We start from the raw sequence: 15,818 nt of genomic DNA, 5'->3' as shown, positions 1-15,818 counted from the left end.
ACACATCATCATCATCATCATCATCATCATCATCATAATAATAATACATTGATTTACTTAACACAACATACACACCCAATATAGGTCAAGCTGACAGTTACTCCAAAATTTTATAACATCGCTGATCGTTTATTTATTCATTCTTTAAGCGTTATTGAATATTGTTAAATATTCATTATATAACTGTTCATTTTGAAACTCCAAAGAAGCACAAACAATGTACAGTCAGTTTTATTCAATGTACACAATTTATTTACAGTCTGTTTGTTTGCCAGGAAGCTTGTCATCCTGCTCTGGATTCAAGGCGGCACACTTTTTTTTGTTTTTGTTAACATCGAATACACAGAGGAGTGTACTTACAAAGCATTTTCTAAACTGATTCGCTGGAAGGATGGGACCAGCAAATCAGACGCTAGTTAACATGAGCAGGAGAAGAAGAGCACGCCCACTGCTTGTCTGGCAGAAATGCTGTAAATAGCAAGGCAGCGCGCGTTCGATGCGTTTTCGTTGATAAACTTATATAATGTTATTAACTGTGTTTGTTACAAAAATGTACTTATTGAATTGACTGTCCAGTATTTCTGTCGATTTATATAGTGAGGAGTGGAATCAATCGAAAAATTGATGTTCAATTTAATCGTAGCAGCCCTAATGTTGTTGTTGTCTGCACATCTGTCCGTATGTATCGCACTTAAATAGCGTGGTACTGAAAAATATAGCGTTACATATCCCCACGTGTTCCTACAACTGTTTAAATAACATACCTGTATTTGTTCTTTTCATTGTTAACATTCTGAAAAACATTTTACTCTTATAACTTTTAAGTCTGTTTCAAAGCTGTATTCAAAATGGCCACTCTAATGCACTGGGGTTTGAGTTATATCTTCCAAATCACTGCTGGAAGAGCAATTTTTAAAATAAAAAATAAAAAAAAACGCACAGGTTTTTCTGTTCCATACCATATCAAAGGTCATTATTGCTGTGTTACCTGTTTGAAAACATGACCAATAATCCTTACACTGTCAGTGCAGTAGGGCGGCCATTTTGAAAAGAGCTTTGAAACAGACTTTAAAGTTATAAGTGTAAAGAATTGTCAGGCTGTTATCAATGGAAAGAAAACTTGCAGGTCTGTTATTTAAACAGTGTTGCAACATGTGAGGATGTGTAATGCAATGCATTTCATAACCCTGCTACTTTACTCTTTAAAGGAAGTTTGCTTGTATGTTTGTCTGTCAGGACCAGGGATTGTCGGAATCCGTTTGCTGAGGAATAACGCAGAAAACACGAATTATCTCTGTGCTGCCAGAGAAATTTTGGTTTTACACTTGGGGTGGGGCAAAAAGCCAATGAGTTTAGCAGTAGCCTTCCAGGTGACAAAGACTAACTTGAAATAAACTAATATGAATACTATTTTTTAGGTTTAATTATTATTGCACAGACGTATTTGTAATGGGGAGATACCGGCCACGATGATGACTTGATTTTAGACTTATTTTAATTGTGGAATAACACTTTTTTATGAGCATCCTGGTCATGACACACTTATCGTTTTACATTATCTTATCCTAATGTGATGAAACTAGGAATAGGCCTAGAATGTTCTTTACCAGTTCTTGACTGTTCCCTTTCAATTTGAATGACAACCAGTACTGAATGGGAAGAGCCTCTCTGACCGTCAATCTCTGAGCAGATATACAAAAGCTGCCCTATCAGGGTCCTGCTGTGAGGGGGAAGTTCCTTCCACCTCCTGTTGAAGAGGGACGTCCTAACAGTAGCACATCGCCATTTTCTTTCTCATCTCTCTGAGACAGGTCAGATTGCTTTTGCTTTCTTGAACCAAAATTGGCTGATTTGTTGGTTTTATCAGCAAATTAAAAACTAATTTCCACGGTAAAATCGTGCTTCGAGCGTGTCTAAGCGTGCTCTCACTTTATTCACATGTCAATTTTCTGACTAGAGCTGGTTTCGACCCCTCTTAAGTGATTAGTGAGCGGCCATTGCTCTTTCACTACACAAGGCCTTGTGTAGTTCATACACCGTGTGGAGAGCTGTTGTGGTGCTGTAAGAAGACCTTGCATGCTCGCGGTGTCGTCCCCTACGCCGAAAAAAAAAAAAAAAAAAACAGCTCAGGCCTAGGGCCCCTCTCAATCCTTGGGCTTTCCTAGCACGGCTGCCTTTGCCATCGCCGACCACGCGATTGAATCGGCTGCATACCCCGGCATCGACCGCGGTTTTTCCCGCCGATGGTGAGGTTGAGAGAACAGCACCTACCCGGTCCCGATTGACTCGGCACCGGTGTAAACATCTTCGGTGCCGCCTACAGCTCAGCCCCGACCGTGCCTACCATCGGCACTGACCTTGGAACAGGTCCACTCGGCACCGACAGTCTCGGCATCAACAGCACTTTTCTCAGCACCGATTGATTCAGCACCGGCGAACTTCTTCGAGGCCGTCTACAGCCCGGCTCCGACCGCACTAAAAATTGATTGATAGATTCGGTACTGGGGAATAGCTTCAAGGTCATCTACAGCCTGGCACCAACCGCGCTACACGTCAGCATCGACATCGGTGTCAATCGACTCGGCACCGACCGCGCGCATCTCGACGCCGACCACGGCACCGACAGTGCTCGCCTCGAATTCGGCACCGGTAAAAAAAAAAAAGCACAGCAGTTAAAAAAAAAAAAAACAACAACAACAACTGCAAACATGTCAGTGCAGTCGACTGGGTCATCAGCTGGCTTCCACCAGTGTGACCGGTGCTCAGCTAGGCTTCCCAGGCAGGATGAACATCGATCCTGCGCCAGGTGCCTAGGGCCAGAACACACGGCCAAGGCACTGGCAGGTGAGCTGGAATGCTCTCCATGTCGGAAGTTCTCAAGGAGAACTAAGCCACAGAGAACAGCCCTATCCCCAGCAGAGTTTCTCTTCTCCAACCAGAGGAGAATGAGATCAGTGGTCAAAGAACCTCCGCAGAGGTCATCCAGGACCCCCCCCTTCCCCCAGCTACAGTGACCAGGGAGCTCTCACGCTTACCTGGGTCACCCTCCCCTACCCCACCACTAGTACAGATTCTCGGACACCTTTCAAGGGAGGCAAGGTGGTCACCGCCGAGGCAGTACCACTCGAGGGGACGCTCATCAGGGGACAGGCGGTCACTGCACAGGCACCGCTCCCCTTCCCCAAGGGACAGGTGGTCACCGCTCAGGCACCGCTCCCCTTCTCCACACAGGCGCAGACGTTCACCGTCACAGTCGCCTCGAAGGCGCCCAAGCTCGGCCGAGCGGTGCTTCGTGGAGCTGGCAGTTCCTCATCCCCTCTGCCTAGACCCCCTAGTCCAGTCCTTGTCCGCGTCAAGATCGGACGTCTCGGACCCAGCCAACTCCCATCGGGCAGGCCTCTGTGGGAGGCTCCTTAATTCCCTTGCCACACATGTCGCAGAGGGAAGAGTTCCAGGCCCTAATGCAGCGTGCAGCTGCAGCCACGGATGTTCCCTGGCCAGCAGAACAAGAAGAAAAGGAGAACCGCTTCCGCCAACAGAAAGGGCACCCACAGCATGCCCTCCCCCTATGCCAGGACTTCCTGGAACTGGTGCACTCCTCCTGGAGCAACCCAGCGTCTGCACCCTCAGCCTCCAGAACAGCAGAGTCTCTGCTTCTTACTGCAGGAGCCCAAGAAGTGTGCCTAAGCGTATTCCCCACTATCGGGGACACGGTCACAGTTTTGGTGCAAGGTTTCACCTTCACCAAGGGGAATAAGGACCCAACCTGTCCATACAAGCCTTGCAGAACGACAGATGCAATGCTCAAAAAAGCTTACGCATCAACAGCGCTGTCGGCCTGAGCAGCAAATGCCATGGCCATACTGGTGCTCTACCAGAATCAGTTAGCAGAGAGGCTGCAGGAGAGAGCTTCTTCAACAGGAGATCGCCAATCTTCAAAGGAAGAATGCTGCACGCTTGGTAAGCCCAAGTGATGCCCTCAGGGGCTTCTACTCCAGGTACTTCCTGGTGCCCAAAAGGGTCCTCAACTTGTTCCTCAAACAGAGGAAGTTCAACATGTTGACAGCACAGCGTATTGTCCAGTCCGTCCAACTGGGCGACTGGTTCACATCGATCGACCTGCAAGACGCCTACTTTCATGTCCCGATCCGTCCCATGCACAGAAAATATCTGCGGTTCGCCTTTCAAGGCAACGCGTATGAATTCTGCGTGCTGCCTTTTGGCCTTTCGCTGGCACCTCACACTTTTTCAAAGTGCATGGATGCAACACTGGCTCCACTCAGGCTGCGGGGTATTCGGATCCTGAACTATCTGGACGATTGGCTAGTTTGCACGCATTCAACAGCACCCGCAGAGGTGCACACAAAACAGGTCATAGATCATGTGACAAAGTTAAGGCTCTCAATACATCAACAGAAAAGCAACTTTGTACCGTCTTGGTCCACTTTGTTCCTGGGGATCAAACTGAACTCTGAGCATGCTTGCTATAGTGATCACTATAGACGCCTCCAGCCTGGGCTGGGGAGCAGTCCGGAACAGGAGAGGAATAAGAGGTCAATGGAAGGGACATTGGCAGCAAGCGCACATAGATGCGCAAGAGCTGCAAGCAATGAACCTTGTGTTATCTCATTTTCACCAGCAGTTAGTGCACAAACATATGCTGGTCCGGACGGACAATACCACAGTGGTAGCCTACATAAACCACCAAGACGGCCTGCTCTCACCCGGCCTTCACCACGCAGCGCACAGACTCCTGTCCTGGACGCACAGAAACTTGCGTTTCATCAGGGCAGTTCACCTTCCTTGTGTGGACAACAAGGCAGCAGACCTTCAGAGGCTATTGCATGCGTTTCCTCCGCTACCATTATTGTCCCTGACATTAGAGAGGATCAGGGTGGAGAGAGCACAGGTTTTGCTGGTTGCACCCAGATGGCCGAGACGCCCCTGGTTTGCTCTCCTCTCCGACATGTTGTTGGATCAGCCGTGGAAGCTCCCGCTGCGCAAGGACCTCCTGAGCCAAGCAGAGGGGCTGTTATGGCACCCGAACCCAGCCCAGCTCCAACTCTGGGTCTGGCCATTGAACGGAGCCGTTTATTTAGACGAGGTTTGCCAGATACAGTAGTAGAGATACTACAGTCTGCTAGGGCGCCGAGCACTAGAGCCCAGTGCTCATATAAATGGAAAGTTTTCTGAGACTGGTGCATTGCCGAAAGTCTCGATCCTATGACTTGACCTATTGAGACTATATTAACCTTCTTACAACACTCATTTGACGCAGGAAAATCAGCGTCAACTTTGAAGGTATACCTGGCAGCAGTATCAGTGTGCCTTGACAAAATTGACTCTGCGTCCCCTGAGGCACATTTCCTGGCATTGCAATTCCTTAAAGGGTCTCGGAGGTTTCGTCCTCCCATGAAAAGTATGGTCCCCAAGTGGGATCTAGAACTGGTGCTGCGGTCCCTTATGGGTCCCCAATTTGAGCCCATGACATCAGCAGAACTGCGCCCTGTTTCCTTGAAGGTGGCGTTTTTAATAGCCATTACGTCTGCCAGACGAGTAAGTGAGCTTCATGCGCTGCCCATCGATGACACATGTATGGATTTCACTGGGAATTACTTGCGAGTAACATTAAGAACAAATCCAGCCTTTTTGCCAAAGGTGGTATCCTCATTCCATATTAACCAACCAGTGGTTTTGGAAACTTTCAGACCTCCCCTGCACGAGTCTGAGGAGGACAGTAGACAACACACGCTATGCCCAGTTCGGGCTCTGCACTGTTGTTTGGATAGGACGGAGTCCTGGAGACAGTCCAACCAGCTGTTTGTCTGCTATGGGTCCCGCTCTAGAGGTCAGGCCCTATCGAAGCAACGTCTAACGGACTGGGTGACAGATGCGATACGCTTGGCATATGAACAGACAGACTCCCCGTTACCGGGGGACATTACGGCCCATTTTACCAGGGGCCAGACAACTTTGTGGGCTTTCCTTCATGGCGCCTCCTTAGATGAGTTATGCAATGCTGCTACATGGACAGGTAGTCAGAAATTTGTGCGTTTTTACTGCCTTGATGTGACAAACCCGAATGAGACCCTCTGTGGGCTGTAGAGTTTTGCAGGTGGCATGCCCTTAGACGTCATGTGGGCTCTGTTGCTATCACTGTGGGGCTGTACTGTTGGTAATCTGGAGCCAATACAGCTTTGGTACAGCTTTCCCATTCAGTAGTGGTTGTCATTCGAATTGAAAGGGAACATTAGGTTATTACCATAACCCTGATTCCCTGAAAAGAGAATGACAACCATTACCCTTTGAGGTCATGTCCCCAGCTGACCTCTGTTTTCGAAAGAAAATGGCGATGTGCTACTGTGAGGACATCCCTCTTCAACAGGAGGTGGGAAGGACTTCCCCCTCACAGCAGGGTCCTGATAGGACCAGAATCACTTGGAGAGAAGTTCCCCGATTTGTACACACACCATATATGCATAGGCTATTCATTCTGAATATGTTTGTTTTTTTCTCAACTTCTACAAACACAGCACAGCTAGATGATATTTGCAAGGACGTCCAAGCATGCAGAGCAAATAAACAGAACATGGGCATTGCCGATTTCATTCTTCAGTTACCAGTGTGTGAATAGAGGTTGAGTGAGGCTCCATACATAACCCTTTATTGCCTACCTGATACACTGGCATTCCCAGAGTTGGAAAAAAACAATAGCATTTTATATATATATATATATATATATATATATATATATATATATATATATATATTTCAGAAAGGTTGAACAGCAAAAGAGAGAAAAAAAACAATGGCTAGTAAGCAGAAGGCCAAGGAAGGGTATACGATCTTAAGAATAAACTCAAAAGTACATGCAGCTTGGAGTTATTGTGGTGCAGGCTTGTAAAACATTGCATGGGTGTGCATGTGTTTATCTTGGCAACTAAAGTATTAGGGACCATAAGCCCCTTTCACACTGGCACTCCTGCCCGGGTCTGGACCCGAGTTCTGGTTACCCGGGTCACAGCTGACTCTGATTTTACTTGCCAAACACAGCAACGTCACATTTGAAAGAAACAACATAAACTGCATGCTTTAAGCTTTGGTCCAATTCCGTTATTTAAGGTTTACATTCATGGTACATTTCTACAGTTTGTTTGTAATGTTAATTTTTTAAAAGGAAATGTTTTCAAATTTTCTATTTTTTATATTTTTTGTATTTTTATTTTTTAATTATTTCCAATTGTAAAAACAAAAAAGTCTAGCAATATAGGACACTATGGTCAAAATTGGTGTGCTGATAAAATTCCAGTAAAGTGTAATTTAGTTTTTTTCTTGGGAAGCGCTGACACATAGGAATGCCTTGTAGCAAAGGATTTTATAAAGAGTGAATGTCTTCTCAGTTTGTCAGTAAGATTAAGCGCCCAATTCAGTTGTCTTGGAAAAATCATTTTGGGAATGTACTGTAGATTTGTAAAACAGTCAGAGCAAATGTGTAGCTATATTTATTATCTACCGACTGGGGTGCAGATCCTCAGCAAAAGGCTGTATAGCTTACAGTATGCTTCACACTTGTACATAGAATGAATGTAGATCATAGTAATCTACACAATACTTATAGCTCTTGTTCTGTAAAAGCATACTTGCTTGGAATGCAATGATACTGTATAATCCTTGGATATTGCTCCACATTCACTGTTAAAACTGATGATTCCCACAAGCATGTTGTGAGGCGAGAGTGTATTAAATGGAATGTCCAGACAGTAATTTATGTGTACAGAAATAAAATAATTAATTTTTATTATCTATACACAACAAAATAATTAAATAACAAAAGAAAACAAAACGGCGTGAGGGAGGGAGTGCAGGGGTGAAATCTAAAACAGATTGTGAGAACTCGTCTTTAATCGTCTTCTTGGCGAACCATGCATAAACAAAAAAAAGACAAAAGAAATGTTAGTATTTTCAAAAATCTCGCTGCACCAAACTAGTCTCTCCCTTCACCCGGTACTCCGCCTATTTTACTTTCGGAACCCCCGAACACAGTAGTACGTTCCCTTTAGTATGTAATGTCCCGCCTCTGTAGTCAGTGGAACACCAATCCCCAACTGACAAGTGTCCTTATCCTTCACTTGACTCCAGTGGCTGGAATTTACATACTCGTACTTCCGCCCCTCACCAAGGTGCCGCCCCTCAAAAAGATTACTTTTGCCATGGTTGCCACAAAACGTTGCCTGTAAGCTGTCAAGCACACTCATTCTCACTGTGGCATCTTTCTGGACATTCCCTTTGTGCCAAAGCTGGCTCTGCAGGAATTTTAAACAGCACTGTAAATGTGCGAGTCACAGCTTCATACAGAGGCTGTACTCAAAAGGAGAAGCCGAAGAAGAAATGTAGACCTGTAATGAATTAAAATACAATGGTGTATGTGGCTGTGACAGGAAAATATATCATGCTTTGCTGTGCCTGTGCTTTCAGATTTTAATTTATTTAGGTGCTATCTTTTCTAAGCCCTTTTAAGAGGCAGTTGTATAAAAGTGGGGTTAAGAAGCACCCAGTCCAGTTCTAATGCCTAGTTTTAGGCACTGCCGTATGCGATATAGATAGCCTAGATTAGCATACCATTACTCATCCTGCTGTAAACTGAATATGCTGGATAGATTTCTGAAAGGGTTATTAACCAAAGCACGTGACCAAGCACTGGATGTATTTGCTAATTTGATAAATGATGCATCTGTCACCGTCGGTTTCATGGCTATCCCCAATAAAGGTTTATCTTGAGCCTTACAGAAACTGTTTGTGGAGTCCATCTGGGTTTTGTGATTGTGAAAGCTTAATCACTGGCAGTGTCCTGGACCTGAAGTTACTGTCAGCAGGTTAATTTTTCAAGCTTCTCAGTTGAAGATGCTAGTGGGGGCTGGTTGTTGAGTTAAGCAGCCCATTTTAATACAGCAAAGCCCATAATGTCTACCATCGAGCTGTTACCGACTCAAAGTCAAAATCCTGTTACACTACAATCCATATTTTGGAATTTTGTTTTAAATTTGTTCTCTTTTTTTTTCTTTTAGACACTGCAAGAGCTTTCAACTCGGGCACCATATTTTTGTATTGAACAGTTTAATGCTATAGTATATATACTTTGGATGCTAATTTATTATTTTCACACTGGACTTTTTGCTTGCAGAGACTGTGTAGCCTTTTATTTTTAGGGGACAAAAAATTTAATGTGTTTATATATTTTTTGAATGTAGCGACTTTTAGCGTTTTTCATGATGTGCTTTTGCACTGGACACTGCATGCAGCTTTAAAGTTTAATGTTTGTTTTGAGAAACGATTTGAAATGACAAAACAGAGACATACTGCAGCATCTTTGAATTGTATTTCACCAGTCAATAAATATGTTAACTGCACTTGTTGATTCTTTAGTGTGCTGTGCTGTGATCTACCTTTGAATTGTAAGCATGCCTAATTGTAAACTGAGTCTATCTACCTAATGTTAAAATACTCCCTCTGCAGCACTGCCTGTAATTTCGCCCCTCCCTTAGTCAAAGCTCCTCTCCCGCACTTTTGCCGTAACGACAATTTTACACTCCCTGGACTTTGACTCTGCAGAATCCGGTAATTTAGAAAGGTTGTCAATGTTGCATTGGCTGCCTGATAAAGTACTGCATTCAAAACATTTTTCACTTCTAATGCTTTTGTTCATAAACAGATGATGTTTGCTTTTTAATATGAGCCTTTCTAGATGAGAACTGCATTGAGGTTTGGTGTAGTTCTGGTATGGCTCCCCCAATGCAAATCGTATTTGTTCACTGCATGTGCAATATATAAGTGGATTTGCGTAAGTTGGCTTCTTGTTCTGCTACTGGTTGATTTATGTTATCCCAATAAATATTTCCTTCAACAATTTTTTTTTTTTTTTTTTTTTATAAATTTTAAAGTATTTATAACATTTCTGACATGTCATAAGATGCATTGCACCCAGATTTAGCTATGAGCTCATTTTCATTGGCAGACCCTGGATAAACACAAAACGATACAAGCAAAGTAGCATTTGCAGAAGGGAATACGAGCGAGCATCAGGTAACTGCGTAAGCAGGACAGATAAATTAGAAAAAGAAAAATAAGGGTATGAAGAGAGAGATATGCAGTTAGAAATTCCATTTTATTTCTCTGCAGTGAATATCTGTGACACGTAAACAACTATGGGCTTCTTAAAGAGAACTAGAGTTAAAAATAAACATCCTTGTTGTATTGAAGACTCAGGACTAGTTACTAAGCATGTAATAACCTTGCGTATCTGTAAGACAACTAGTTAAAACTTGTCAATGCAGCAAATTCTTACTGAATCTTTACTGCACAATCCAATTTAAACAATCGGAAATTACTTTACCAGACCCTCAGCATATACCTCAATGCATATATATTACTCATACATATATTTATACATATTATTTTGTCTTGTGTACAATAGAGTAGATCACAAAAATGGTGCATGACGGTTCTGTGTTTCTTCTGAGAATTTAAACTTAATTGTTTTAGAATTAAACTTAATTGTTTCTCTGCTTTTCTTCCAGCTTAAATTATTCATACTCCATAAGTCATCTTGACCCTGTTCATTATGGCTCACAGCAATGCTGTCACAATGTGTTGCTGTTTTGCAGTCCTATTCCACACCCAGTGTTCACTCATATAAGAGACAAGTGGACAACCATTTCAAATATGACTTGTCAATGCAAAACAAACAAACAAAACAAGCACATCACCACATTTTGTCTGGCACAGATGAATGTTGTATATTTACCTTGAATATTAGTACATTTTTAATTGAAGTACAGATTGAAGTAACTTAAAAAAAAATGATGGTGATTAAGTAGATTCAAGAAAATGCACAGAGTCCTTTTCTTCAATCAGTTGCCAGGTTTATTGAAGTATGCAGGGAGTCTGGTCCCAGGTACAGGACAAACAGAATACTCATCATTACGATGTTTGCATGACATTAAATACCCTTCTGTATAGATGGTCCACCTCCCCTTTCTCTGACACTTAACCAGTTGCAAAGGTAATATAATTTATTGTGTGAATGTGTGTGTGTCTGTGTGTGTAGTCTAGCTTGACAACCTCTGAACTCAGTGCATTCTTCACACTCCTGGAGACAAAAGGTCCATACATCTGCCTTTTGTTGATCTCTCTGAAGTCTTTAGAGCCTGTGCTAATTGTAGTCCACAGCATTGTTATCTCGTTAGCTTGCAGTCAATGTTGGGCAAGAGCTTGTAGACGCAAAGTCTCTATCAATGGTTAGCAGTACATGCAATTTGAACCAAACAGTCTGCTATCTGCAATATTAGTCTCTTTTCAGAAAAGAACACCAGTATAGCTCTGCCAGTCCACATGTGTAGCAAACTGCTAATCAATTCTCGATCCATGTTTTCCAACACAGATCAGTGGAGAGCTTCTGTTCAGTGCCAGTTAATTTAACCTGTGTTGTTACACTGTTTCCAGAGCATATAAAACCCTAGCAAAGTTTAAGTGAGCATCTGAAGTGTGGAAGCCAGTCTGGAACCCATGACTTGGAAATTTTATTTTACAATGGTTCCAATAGGTGGCTAAATTTTGCATTCAGGAGCACAGGTCCTGTTGGTCGTGTTTAATTTTGCCACTCCAAAATGCTTCCACAAATTAAAATGAGTCACGTTCTATCAAAAAGTAACACCGTAAAAAAGTGATACTTTTTGTTTGTTTTTATACAGTTTTGCTTTTACTCTGTACTGTATATTGAAGCTGGGTTTGTAGACTGCAGTTTGACTCACAGATTCCCCCTCCTGTCCACAGATAACCCCGGCAGAGGGCCTGGTGTCCATCCTGAAGAGGAGAGGCTCGCCTGACGCAGCAGAAATGCCTCCAGTGAAGGTGAAAGGAGGGGCGAAACGGAGAGTTCGATTCCAGGAGCCAGACGACGTGTTCGACCAGGGTAAGGGACAATCCCTTTTCTGCTAAAAGTTCTGCGTTTACTTTCCTGTACTGTGGTTTGCATACATTTTATCCTGCTAATGAGTACTTTCATAATAGAGTAATATAAAGGACAATAAACCTCAGTATAGACATATTTTGTACAGTCTTATCTTTCAATATTGCACCTGTATACAGGTTCAGTAAATATCTATGACCACTTTTACAGTTATTTTCTGTAACGTTAGTTATACCCTGCTAGGATAAGCCACAGCTGGATTTTACAGCACCATAGAATCCACCTGGGTTGCATCAGCTAATTATATTTAACCATGAGGTGGTTAATGCAATCTAGGGTGTAAAATACTGTTTAAAAAATCCAGCTTTGCTTGTCCTAGTAGGGTATAGGTTGATCAAATCAACCCTTTTGTCATAAGAGTTCAACACATTTCTTTTATTTAGATTAATAATGGAAATGACATTCCATGTTGTTTTTTTCTTATGAATATTGTCACTATTAAACATTACATTTGGATAACAGAGATTTTTTTAACAGAGCCTTTTTTCTGGTTCTGTTTAAACACTCTAGTGCTGTTTTTTTTTCCAGGCTTTGGATAAAATGATCCCTCAGCATCCCAGTCCTAACCACTGCACCATAATTGGACTAGTCTGTAACAACCTGTCAAAATCCAACATGTAATTAATAAGAAAAGAAACGGGCCAGCGCCCATGTAAGGCATTACTCACCCTGTTCTCAGACTTGCACCACTTTCAAACACAAATGCTGCTACTGAGACATATCATGAATTCTTTAAAATACCCTTTCGCACAGCACCAAATTGCGCAATATAATACCGTCATAATCCTTTCACACAGCCAAAGGGATCATGGAAATCAAAGAATGGCAGAGAACAGTAGTACACTGTAAACTTCCCTGTGCTCACTTTTCCCTCTATTAATTGTATATATGTGGAAAATTGAAATAAAAATGTTTAAGTGGGCCGCATTATTGATATCATTTAGCCATCTGATACCAACTGCAGTGTATTAAAAGCTGTAGCTTGTCGACTATCAAAAAAAAGTTCTACCTGTTGCATATACTGTCAACAGCTACAGAAAATGCAGATCCTTTGTGTGTGTGTGTGTATGTATGTATATATATATATATATATATATATATATATAACATAACAGCCTGTTGTGTCTGTTGCTCGCTTGAGTTTCCTCTGCGTTCTTGAAGTCCCCCAATCACATTAACTGGATTTGTGCAGGCTCTGTGCCACCAAACTCTACTGCATAGTTCAAAGTGCCGCTCTGTTTAATAGTTGTCACTCAAAGAATTGTAAAGTTAACAATTCCTTGATGACTTCCGATTTCCAGTTGCTGCCTCGTTCTTGAGCAGCCACTGTATTTGAAAGAAATGAAAGCATGTACCACCGACAACAAAAATACCCAACCCATCCGGTATACAGTCACTTGGGATGTTGACTTTCAATCCACACCCACTATAGCGCTTCAGTGTTGGCATAGCATTTCACACAGAGTTAAGATGTTTCAGTGCCGTCTCTGAACCACTTGACGAGGTGGTTCAGACAGTATAAAATATGACGGCTCTGTGACGGTGTAGGCAATTCACACAGACCAAAATTCCACAGCCGTGCTGGTTCTGAACCGTCAAAACTTGTCTGTGTGAAAGCGGTATTACTTCTCAGATTCATGCTCTTTTTGTTTTTGCCCCTGCAGACGAAGTGGGAATGGACTCCTGCTTCCTGCTGGTTCTGCTGTGCGTTGTGACGGTTTTCATCAGTGTGGGCGGTACTGCTTTGTACTGCACCTTTGGGGATGTGGAGTCCAGCATTTGCACAGACTTTTCAAACAACATAGACTTCTACTTCACCCAGATGCAGCAGAGGGTGCAGGTGCTCAAACGCTGGCTCTCCCCCGGCTCATAGCAGAATGCATCTGCACACTCTCTCTTGTTCTTACTCTCTTTTCTTATCTCCCTCCCTATTAAATCACAGAACAGTGATTGCATAGAAGGACCTAACATAAGGCATTACTTCAACCTCAATGTGGCTGAAATACCGCCGATGGTCCCTGTGAATTTGACCAAAGATACAAGCTTCAGCGTGGTGGTGAAATACCTGAAGCCAGTAGTAAGAGCTGTGCTGGATTTGAAAGATGATTCTTCAACACTTCCCTTTTCACAGTAGCTGTAAAACAGAAGCTGTTGTCCTGTCGCTTTATTTCCTGATTAGCCACAGACATGCAAAAGGAGATGCTGAAGCGTGCCTGCTGATTAAGCAGCCTGTCCAAAGGAATGATACATCATATTGCCATGGGTGAAAGCTTGGTTTTAATGTATTGACGAAGAAAAACATATATAAAACAGAAGTCTTAACATTTTAACAACAGTGTAAAAAAATTTTTTTTTTTTTTGTTTTTTTTTTTTTTTTTTTTTTAATATCCTTTCAGGTTTTGTGTCCTGCTTGGACTGGGAAGGTAATGGTCTATGCGTTGCCTCTGTTCTGAACTGATTAGCAGTTTCTAAGCAGCAGTGATCTGTAAGCTCTCAGTTTTACAAATGTAACTGAACTGGGATAGGGAAGCAGTATGTTAAACACTGGGCATTAAAACTTCTTTGTTGGGGGGGCCCGGTAGCTGGTCAGATTCTAAATGCACAATCAAGTTTGTAGTGTAGGATTTTGTTCTAGAATTCCAAGTACTGTAGTTACTACCCTGGTTGGTGGAATGGCTTCATTTTATTTCTGTTTTATTTGTTATTCTTTTATAATATTGATGTTTTTCTTTAGGATATGCACTAACCTTGGTTTGGTTTTTTTCAGGGTTCACAGCGTAAAAACTCTTTGAAGAACCAAAATGGCTTTTCACTGCAGTGGCTGTTTCACAGTCAACAAACTATAATCAAAATAAAAAAGCAAAACCATTTAAAATGAAGCAAAATGTCAGAATATGAACTGAAAGAATTAGCTTTAGAAGCTTTATATATATATTTTTTTTATGTGTCTCTGGCTGGATCAGTTGACATACATCTGCAAATTGTGAGGTTTGATCTATTTATTAAGTATAAAGAGCTTTACGGAAAAGATTTAAAAAAAAGAATAAAAAAGGATACTTTTTCTATCAAAATTGTATTGAGGTGCATGTCTCCCTCTGTTGTACTGTTTGAAATTGATGTGTAGTTTCTGTACTTTTGGGTTCTCACCTTTTGTGTTAAATGATCCACAAAAAAAAACATGATTTTTATTTCCATTTAATATTGCCAGACATTGTCTTGTCTAGAGTCCATACCACTAAAATATGTTAACTTGAATATAATGTGCTAGATGTCAACAGCATATCTATGATTTTATTTTGGTAACATTTAAATTGCTCAACTGTGTATATCATGTACCAATAACTAATGCATCACCATGTTTTAATAGCTGTCCAGATTAAAAAAATAAAATAAAAAAGTGTTGTAATTGCTGAACAAGGAAACATAAATGAAATGATTTGGATGAAAATTATAGTGTTTTATGCATGTGTGTGTATGTGTGTGTGTGTGTGTGTGTGTGTGTGTGTGTTATATATAAACCATATGCCTCTGTAAGATGCTTTTATTATTCAGCAAAGTTAAAGCAGTTATAGCTAATTTAATAAGTCACTTTATATTGTAGATCTCACAGTTCAGGTTTTGTAAGAAACACATGCTATAGCAAAATGTAGTGTGCATCAGGCAATATTTATTATTACTGTTAGTAGTAATTCGTTTTCCAAAGTGACTTACAGAGACTAGGGGGTGAACTATGCATCAACAACAGCTGCTGCAGAGTCACTTGCAGTAGGACCTTGGCTTTACGTCTCATCCA

General features: G+C 41.9%; 1 protein-coding gene across 4 annotated transcripts in view; it reads left to right on the top strand.

Moving 5' to 3' along the window:
- LOC121317562 (consortin-like) overlaps positions 1–15,431 on the top strand; it is a 32,071-nt gene extending 16,640 nt beyond the window's left edge. For 3 of the 4 annotated variants that reach the window (XM_041253637.1, XM_041253634.1, XM_041253635.1), the window contains 2 exons: positions 11,830–11,968; positions 13,690–15,431. In XM_041253637.1, the coding sequence (XP_041109571.1) occupies positions 11,830–11,968; positions 13,690–13,898 (348 nt within the window). In that variant the 3' untranslated portion in view covers positions 13,899–15,431. Of the gene's footprint in view, positions 1–9,065; positions 9,267–11,829; positions 11,969–13,689 lie in introns of those variants that run through there. The other variant, XM_041253638.1, reaches the window with a different exon arrangement.
- The last annotated feature ends 387 nt before the right edge of the window (positions 15,432–15,818 follow it).

Source organism: Polyodon spathula, chromosome 6, assembly GCF_017654505.1.
Source record: "Polyodon spathula isolate WHYD16114869_AA chromosome 6, ASM1765450v1, whole genome shotgun sequence".
In the NCBI taxonomy this organism is placed as follows: Eukaryota; Metazoa; Chordata; class Actinopteri; order Acipenseriformes; family Polyodontidae; genus Polyodon; species Polyodon spathula.
Note: the sequence above shows the minus strand (reverse complement) of the source record. Positions and strands in the feature narration are given on the sequence as shown.